General features: G+C 51.4%; 1 protein-coding gene across 1 annotated transcript in view; it reads left to right on the plus strand.

Moving 5' to 3' along the window:
* PRKAB1 (protein kinase AMP-activated non-catalytic subunit beta 1) overlaps positions 1 to 8818 on the plus strand; it is a 10147-nt gene extending 1329 nt beyond the window's left edge. Inside the window, exons 2-7 of the mRNA XM_007938211.2 lie at positions 1552 to 1715; positions 2887 to 2980; positions 3252 to 3366; positions 5616 to 5749; positions 8409 to 8477; positions 8741 to 8818. Of these exons, the coding sequence (XP_007936402.1) occupies positions 1552 to 1715; positions 2887 to 2980; positions 3252 to 3366; positions 5616 to 5749; positions 8409 to 8477; positions 8741 to 8818 (654 nt within the window). The remainder of the gene's footprint in view (positions 1 to 1551; positions 1716 to 2886; positions 2981 to 3251; positions 3367 to 5615; positions 5750 to 8408; positions 8478 to 8740) is intronic.
* Positions 8819 to 9444: the final 626 nt, after the last annotated feature.

A 9444-nucleotide genomic window follows, 5' to 3' on the forward strand; every position in this document is an offset into this window, starting at 1 on the left:
TATAGTACGACAGAGTAGGTTAAACCAAAACCAAACCCACTGCCCTCAGGTAGATTCCAACTCATAGTGACTCTATAGAGCAGAGTAGAACTGCCTCATAGTTTCCAAGGCTGTAAATCTTTACGGAAGCAGATTGCCATATCTTTCTCCCACGGAGCAGCTTGTGCTAACCAAAACGTTAGCAGCCAAATGCTTTAACCACTGCGCCATCAGGGCTCTTTATAACAAAGTAGGTTAGGAAGGATCAGAGGGCCCCACCCCTCTTACCCCACCATATCCTCTGTAGTATCCAGCTGCGTGTTAATCATCAGCGTCCGTTCAGCTCATGGCTGAGGAACTCGTTTCATCTTCATGCACTTCTTCACCATTGGGCTGGGTAGCCACGTTACGATCTCTCACCCTCACTTGGATCTTAACTTTGAGTCAGCTGTCAAGAGCCTGCTTGGACTGGGCCCTGTCTCCGTCCTGTAATCTGCGCTTACTTTCTGCATGTGTCCCTTTCCTGAAAAGCTGCATGTCAGGTGAACTTTGGAATCATGTGTCTCCAATAACTTGACATCCCTTCCTCCGGAAGTAATTTTGAGACCATAAAAAGGCACCATGAAAATCAAACTCCTCTCTGTGCTGCTGTTCACACCCTCCCTGTGGAGCCACACACATGACCTGTGGGGCGTGATTTCGGGGGGACAGCATTCCACCCATAGCTCACCAGGAATCCCTGAAATCCTTGGAATCATAGCAGACACACAGGACGGAATGCCCCCAGGAAAGTCGGGGATTCTTTTAAGTACACAGTGTCACCATTTTGGCTGCCATTCATCATCACGTCCTTGGTGTGGAGTGATTCCAGCTGTTACTCTTTAACTATAGATCTTAGAACTTGAAGGTTGCTTATCTTTGAGATAAGCTCAGGGCAATATTGGAAGGGCTAGAATGGTCTCTCCCAGCCTGGAACTCCCACCTTTCCGATGAGGGGAGATGGAGAAGATATATAACCCATCTCTTACCCAAACAGCCAGATGCATCTCATTGCAGAACTTCTGTTACACAGCACAGAATGTCATCATTTACCTTAACTCTCAGGGACCCTCCTTTGTCTTCTTCATCTTTGCTCCCCAGTACCTGGAGCACTCAGGGGATGTTTCTTGTTTCTTGTTATTTTCCTTTACTCCCTAGAATTCCTGCCAGTTTTCAAGTTGATAGGTCTGGCATTGTCTCTAATAAATGTTCATGTACTTGAAGTCTTGCTTAAGGGAGAAAGATAACATTTATTAAGCTAGTCTTGGACTCATTGTGGCCTCCTTCCAGTTACTGTGCATAGCACTGCCATGGCCCACCTTGCTAGTTCTTCATGAAAACCTTAAAGTGGTTTTTACTATCTGCATTTTGCAGGTGAGGAAACGGAGGCACAGCTAGTAAGTTATGGAGCCAGAATGTGAACCTGGCTGGCACCAGCTGTCTCCAGAATTGCTTCTTCTTATTTAGGGTCTTTGCCTGTTCTGGGGGCTTGCAGTTGGCTTGCTGTCCTTGAGTGAACTGCTCTGCTTCCAGGCCCCAGAGAAGGAGGAATTCCTGGCCTGGCAGCATGACCTGGAAGTGAACGATAAAGCACCCGCCCAGGCGCGGCCGACTGTGTTCCGATGGACAGGGGGCGGAAAGGAAGTCTATCTGTCTGGGTCCTTCAACAACTGGAGTAAACTTCCTCTCACGAGAAGGTAATAGCCCTGGGAGTGTGTGTGTGTTTAACTCACAGATACTCTTCTTCCTGTCAGGTCTCTGCAGGTAAATAGGAAAGGGTGTTTTCATAAATGGATGCTGAATGGGAAACTAACCTTGAATAATTGAAGAGGTTCAAATCTTACACCCAAGCAGTGTCTAGATTTAGGGCATCCCTTCCTTAGAAGAAAACGGCTCTCTCTGCAGAGTGGTCTGTTTTCACAGACATTTTACACTTCAGATATCCAGGCAGATATTGGTTCATGTGGGACTTCTGCTCCTGCTGCAGTGGGGGGGCCTGGGTTTGTGGTCATAGAGACCTGGACTGGAGTCCACATCGGCCGTGCTAACCTATACAAGGCACTTGACATCTGAGCCTTAGTTTTTTTATTTTAATCTGCAAGAAGGAATACAGGACCAGCTGACCTCTGAGTTTTCTTCTAACTTTGACTCTCTGTGTATTACTGTTGTTTGAGAGGGCCCCGTAATGCAGGTGTCCTTAGCAGGGACCTAGTAAAACAGTTGATCAAGCCCTCGGAGAGACCTCTGTCTCAAGTTGTCAATGAAAAAGGACTTGCACGAGCGAGTCCTGTGGATGACATGAAGGGACAGATCATAGCCTGCCAGCCGGGTCTGACTGTAGTCACTGTGCAGCCTGCTTTTCAGACAGAAATGTTGGAGAAAGAAGGGGCGCCATCACAAGTCCGTTAAAGTCAGAGGAACAAAGCAACTAAGTCAGAGAGCTTCCCTGCAAGACGTTTCGGTCCTCATGCTGGTTTCTTTAGAGAACACCTGTGTATTCTGTTCAGTGGATCCCTCTCCTGCCCTGGACAAACTGACAAAGAGTGACCCCAGGCAGGTGTGTTTATCTAGTGTTGTCCTTCTCCTTGGCCTGCCAGCTTGAGAAGGACGAATGCCTGCTTGTTCACCTTGCGGCATTGGGACTGTGGATCCCTGGCATTTGTGCAAAGTGCGTTTCAGAGAAGCCCTGCCTTGCTACTTCCTTTGAGCTTTGCTAGACTTAGATCGTTATGTTCGTGGAGTAACTGTTTTGCTGCCTGAATGCTTGGTTTTACAGGGGAACGTTTTGTTTTCTCCGCTGTGGGTTTTGCAAGTCCATGCGGAGGGCAGGCCCGCGGCTGAGGTCCTCTGCTTCCTCTTCCCTTCTAGCCACAACAACTTCGTAGCCATCCTGGATCTGCCCGAAGGCGAGCATCAGTATAAGTTCTTTGTGGATGGCCAGTGGACACACGACCCTTCCGAGGTACTCTCCCCTCTAGCCCTACGTCCTCAGTGCTGCACACACCACCTGCCCTTCTAGACTGGTGCCAGTTCCCTTTGCCCTTCTTATAAAAGTCCCTGTGTGTGGCTGAGCTAGGTAGCAGTCCTAATCGTCAGATTGTGCAAGTCCTTAACCAAGATGAGCAGGGTGGCTAGCCAGGACATGAGATGGTCCAGCCAGGAATTCCAGCCCTCTGCAGAGAACTCCCAGACACCTTCCACCTTATGATTTCTGCCTGTCTGTCTCTTCCCAGCCAGTAGTAACCAGCCAGCTTGGCACAGTTAACAACATCATTCAAGTGAAGAAAACTGACTTTGAAGTATTTGATGCTTTAATGGTGGATTCCCAAAAGTGCTCCGATATGTCTGGTATGGACCCAGTTATTTTATACCACGGTGTGTAGGTGGGGGCTGTGCAGTCTAGAAATACTCCCGTTTCTCTTGCCCCTCCCTCGAGCTACAGCTGCCCTGCAGCTGCCGGGTCAGATAGGCATTGGTAGCTCCCTGAAGAGCTGAGAGCCACTTCCTGCCTCTGTCAGGTGCAGGTGTTGAGTCTTAGCCACAGAGGAGCTGTCATTCCTTTTCCTTATCAGCTCAGCTGTGCCATAGGTCTGCTTGGCCACAGAAAGCAGACAATGGGAATGGAACCTTGTGCTGCAAGGCCCCAGGAGCCCTGCTGGGTGAGAGAGGATGGGCCAGGATAGAGAGCTGGCTGGGTAGCCTGCCAGCTCCCTTCCTGCTCAGGCTGCTAGGAGCTCTCAGCCTGGCAGGTGGTAAGCAACACCCCGGTGGCCTTGGCCCTTACTAGGTTGCTGCACCAGCACCTTGTCAGAATCCTTTTGGGGAGAAAAAGGGGTGCCACGGGAAACAGCCTGCCTAGCATGCTCTACTTTACGGAGACCTGCTAGCACAGACGCATCTGCCTAAGACTCCCATCTTCCGAGAGCCTTTCCATCATTGAGGTTTCTATAAATTGCTTTTCATCAGCACCACACAGGAATAATAACCCAGATCACACACCCTGCAGGAGGAACTGTGCGGTAATCAAAAGTCTCAGCACTGGCTACACTTCCCCCGGCAGGGTTCCCACAGTTCCTGGAACCCAGGGGCAGGCAGCAGAGAGGGTCCCCAGGAGTCTTTCTAGTGCTTTAAGAAAGTGGATTCAGTTCTGTTTGCAGGCTGATTTCCTCATGGTCCCCTGGCTGGGCCTGGACAGGCGCCCAGGACCGCCTGTTGTCAGTGCAAACACTGCCCTGGTGGATGGACTGTGCTGGGCTTGGTGTGGCTGACAAGTCAGGCTGTTGAGCAGAATTGAAATCTCAACATGGTGGTGTGTTTCTGTTTGGTTAACTCTTCTTCCAGATGTCTGTCTTTAGCTAATGAATCTTGTGGAGAAATCCTTTCTTTCTTCAAATAGGTAGGAATCAAGGGATGGGAGAAATGCCCACATCTCCGCCTCCTTGCTAATAAATATGATTGTGGGCCACATATCACAGCTTTGAGTTGAGTTCCCACTCTCTCAGTCACCTGGGGAGAGGAGACTGCTTCCCCGCTGTTGGTCAGCCAACTCCCAGCTCTCTGCAAACTTCTCATGTTTAGACACTCACTTTTTTATAATTGTATATATATTTACTCCTGATGGCTCAGTTTTCTGCACTTAATGCTTTTCTCTGCTGCCTTCTGAGACGTGGGCAGGCTGTGTGGAGGGGGCAGGCTCTAGCAAATGACACTGAGGGGGCTGGCAGGACCAGGGCACTTGAGGCTTCCTCAGAGCCGTCCAGGGATCACATGGCCGGAACCCATCCCAGTGTTCTCAGGTTCACAGCTCATTCTCTTCCACTGGCCACGCACCGAGTGAGCTGCTTCTGACCCAGAGAGACGGAGCAGCTGTCGAGGCTCCCGAGGAGCTCGATGGCACGGTGGTTAAGCACTCAGCTGCTAGCCAAAGGGTTTGTGCTTTGAAGCCACCAGCCGCTCCACAGGAGAAAGATGAGGCAGTCTGCGTCCATAAAGATGGCAGCCTTGGAAACCTGGGCAGTTCTGCTGTGTCCTGTAGGGCCGCTGTCAGTCGGAATCCACTCAACGGCAGTGGATTTCTTTGGGCTTAACGTCTCTGTATAATGGAGATACTCAAGCAAGCGTCTGAAGGAACCTGGGTACAGTGGAGTCAGAGAGCCTGTAGAACGGGCTTTTAGTTTTGTTTGAAAATGGATCGGTGCCTCGTGTAGCCTGCCTTCTCCTGGGCCCTGGATAAACACGCAGCTTGATTTCATTTTCTTCTGGCTGGTGGTACTCATCACCCAGCTCACTCACTTAGTCCTCCCCGGGAGCCGGGAGCTTCTGGCTGCTCCGGACGCACTGGCCCTGCCAGAGCCCAACCCCCACCAGGGCCTCTCAGGAACCACTGAGTTCCATGCCCTGCACCCAGACTCTAGAAAGGTTTTCTTGTTGCTTCGGCTCTTCACCCTTAGAGCTATATAGCCTTCAAGAGACTGAATCTGTTTGGAAGGAGCAAGACAGGAAAACTAGATGGCAAAGCCTGAATGAAATGAGCCTGCTCCCAAAACTCAACGATTTTCCAAGTCAGTGTCCTGTCACCTGTTGTCCTTTCCCAATAGAGCTGTCCAGTTCACCGCCAGGGCCCTACCACCAGGAGCCCTACGTCTCCAAACCCGAAGAGCGGTTTAAAGCGCCCCCCATCCTCCCACCGCATCTGCTGCAGGTCATCCTGAACAAGGACACAGGGATTTCGGTGAGTCACAGGGTGCATGCTGACCATGCTCCCTTGTCTGCCCCCCTCCGGCAGAGCAGATGGTAAGAATGCTTAGTGTCACCGATTGGTGTTAACTGCTGGGACCTGCTTCCGATGGGGCAGCAGGATGCTCTGAGTGTGGGGTGCTGCCTCCCCCATCTCACAGCCTTCCCGATTTTGTCTTCCTTGAGTTTCCCCTGCCTCTGACTGAGCCCCTCCCGCTTAAACTTCCCGACAGACCGTAAAACCACCTCCTCTTGGTAAGTTGTATAGTGAAGTCCCTCCACTGCTCCACCACCCTCCATCTTAGAATTCGGTTGAATCCCCAGATAACTTTCAGAAACGTCATTGCTCCTGGATCAAAGTACGGGGTACCCGGGAAGCACATTTCCTCTGGGAAATTGTATCCTATGCACAAAGAAGCACATATGCCCTCGTTCCTGAACAGAGGCGAGCGACTCCCTTGTGGGGGGATTTTTCACTCTTCAACCTGGATTGTCGGGTCTGCCAAGCTCTGAAATGCATGGCAGAGCCATCAGGCTCAGGACCCTAGACCCTCTGCGGCTCTGTCCAGGCCACCACCTAAAAGGCATGTGTTCATAAAGCAGTAAAACAGTCATGCAGCTGCTCGGGACCCACTGGGGGGAGATGGGGTCCACGGTGCTGAGAGCAGCGTGGAGTGCACGCGTGTGCAAAGCTGCCCTGCGGCGGCCACGGGCTGGGCTGCCAGGGCCCAGTCTGGGAAAGCCTCTGGGCCAGTTCCACTCTGTCCTGACATGAGTCAGAATTGACTCAGCAGCAGCAGATTTGTTTCCGTTTAATGTCTGTATAATGGAGATACTCAAGTGACTGAAGGCACCTGGGTGCCATGGCGTCAAAGAGCCTTTAGAAGTGGGCTTTTTGTTTTTTGCTTTCAGCAGGCCAGTGCCTCGTATAACCTGTTTCCTCCACAGCCCCTGTATTAACAGGCTGCTTTATCTTCTGTTTCATTGTGGCTGGTGGTGCTCGTAACTTGGGTTTACTCACGTCATCCTGACTTGAAGCTGAGAAGCAGCGCCAAGTGCACGCATGTGCACAGCCACAGGCTGGGCCCCAGGGCACAGGCTCAGTGGGGTCACCCCAGCCCAGCCGAGCTTCCACCTATCTTTGAGCGCAGCTTCTCCAACCCGTGCTGAGAAGGCCCCAAGTGCACATCTGACAGATTACTCAGCCTTTCGGGTTCAGGCTGAGAAGAGGGACCAGGCCGCCTCGGGGTGCGCTAGCCCAACCATGTCTCCAGCAACATCTCCAGCAGGTCACGGATAGGTAACTGGAAGGCCATCCATTTTATGTCTTAGGTACACTTTGGTAAGGCAGCTTCTTAACTCTAATGTGACAAAGGTTGTAGGTGAGGTGACTTTTTCAGTGCCCTCCTGAGCTGATAAATAGTTGTTATTGTCCCGATCCCCTCTGGAAGAGGGAGGTATCTCTAACTGACTTCTCTGATGGAGGTCTGCACTGAGAATAGACCAGCCAGGAGTGGTCCACGGGGGATGGGAGCGTGGATTAGGAAAGCATCAAGAGCTCTCTGTCCAAGGCAGCACCGAGCTGTGATAGAGGCTTTAGTTACAGTCCTAAATGGCTAGCATTTATTGCACCCTGAACTATTCTAAATGCTTTTCACGTATTCCCATTTAATCTGCACAGTAACCTTGTAAGGTAGGGAAGGGATGGGACAAGTAAGGCACAGAGAAGGGGTGTTCCCAGGTCACACAGTGGCAGAGCTGGTACTCGGATCAGGGCAGGCTGGCATGAGCCCTCCGTGGCCACCAGGTGCACCTTCACAGCCTCCCTGTAGGTGCTTTCAAGGTATCTGTTGAGAGAACAGTTGGTTCCAATCTCTCCTTAGGACCCTCAGCCTGGAGTGAGGTCAGGTGCTGTGCTTAGCATGTCCCAGCCACGGGTGGCAGAGCTAGAACTAGGATGTGACTTCCTGGCTGCCCATCTCCTCACTGCCTTTTGAGAAAACTGGTGTGTGCAACTTAGGTTTCCTCGTGTGAGATTACAAGCTGCACTGTCCCCAGGGCCATCTTCCCAAACTCAAACTGTGGGCTTGTTAAGTAAAGTGCCACACTCTAGGGTGCCCTAAGCCCCAGACCTCAGGTAATGTCCGATTGTGTTAAGGACAATGACTCTAGCCTCTTCATTTAGAAACACTAAAGGACAGACCTGGAACTAATGGTTCTACACCATCTGTGTGGGTCCTGGAGGGGCCCGCAGGGCGACTGTGAGATCTTCAGGTGCAACAAGCCAGGGCTGCAGAGCCTCCTGCTGGCATCTGGGGACTGCAGAGGTGACATCTTCCTCCTTTTTCTGAAAGTGCTTCCCAGTAATGGCTCATCTTCCTCCTCCCTCTCCATCTACAAGAGGACAGAGCTGTGGGCCACACTTTAGAAGCCAAGGTCACAGTCTGACCAGAGACAGACACACTCGGATGCATCTAGCAGACTTGCACAGAGGTCCCTCATGTTGGAGGTCGTGTTCCCTCAACCTCGCCTGTCCTCTTGGACAAGCCCCTTTGCATGTCTGACTTAAAGGGGAGGTGGTATTGAGGCTGTGAAGGGAAGGAGCTTCTCACTTCAGATTCTGAATGCTCAAGTCTGCCTTTGCACCCCCACAGTGTGATCCCGCCTTGCTCCCGGAGCCCAACCACGTCATGTTGAACCACCTCTATGCTCTTTCTATCAAGGTAACGAAATGCTTTTTTGTTGTTAATGCTGTTTGCCAAAGGGTGCACTGAGGCAAATGGCATCACATTTTCTGCAGGTACTCCCAGCACTAGACTTAAAAGGGCAGCCTCCAGAACCCAAAAGATCCACGGGCTCAGGTTCTGAAGGTGGGCCCAAGGAATTGGTGATTTTGTAAACACTTTGGCTGATTCTCAAGCACTGTCAAGTTTGAGACTCCTGACTGAGCTAAGCGGCTGTTGATCATCTCCATCCTCTTCCTTAGGACGGAGTGATGGTGCTCAGCGCAACCCACCGGTACAAGAAGAAGTACGTCACCACCTTGCTCTACAAGCCCATATGAAGTGCTGGGGGCAGACAGCAGGCCGCAGAGAACCACCACCACCACCACCACCACCAGGCTCCACGCGTGCATGCTCTACCCGAGGGGGATGGACTGTCAGTTTCTCATTTCACACTCTTTATAAGATGTTTCGTACCTGCCCTGCTCTACTTGTTTCAGGCACAGACCACTCCAAAAGAGCCTCGGTCTGCGACAGTCCTCATCCAGCGGCCGTGAACCTCCTCACGGTCAAGACGGGGCGTGGAACCCGGAAGATCCGCAGCCACTGCCCCGCCTACGTGAAGGCAGGCGTAATTCTAAATACATGTCCTCTGAACTGGTCTTGGAGGTGTTTTTTAAGTCAGAAATGAATGTTAATAAAAATCGGGGAAGCAGGGGACCAAGGCCACACAAAATTCCTAATTCAAGGCCACTGACTTGTCCCCATTGTGGCCTGGCTGTGGCGCTGACGTACGAATAGTGTAGGTCTTGCCTGCCACTTGCAGTCAAAGCAGTAGATTCTCTCCCACTCTGACCCAGGCAGGTGATGTTTCTTTTGAAACTAGAGTCCGTCTGACTTGAGATGATGCTTTTGCGATTGTTTCTTGGGCCTGTGTGCACCTGATACTTGTTCTAAAGCAGAGGTG

The sequence above is a fragment of the Orycteropus afer genome, unplaced genomic scaffold (genome assembly GCF_000298275.1).
Source record: "Orycteropus afer afer isolate SDZICR_OR568_19922 unplaced genomic scaffold, OryAfe1.0 scaffold00048, whole genome shotgun sequence".
Lineage (NCBI taxonomy): Eukaryota > Metazoa > Chordata > Mammalia > Tubulidentata > Orycteropodidae > Orycteropus > Orycteropus afer.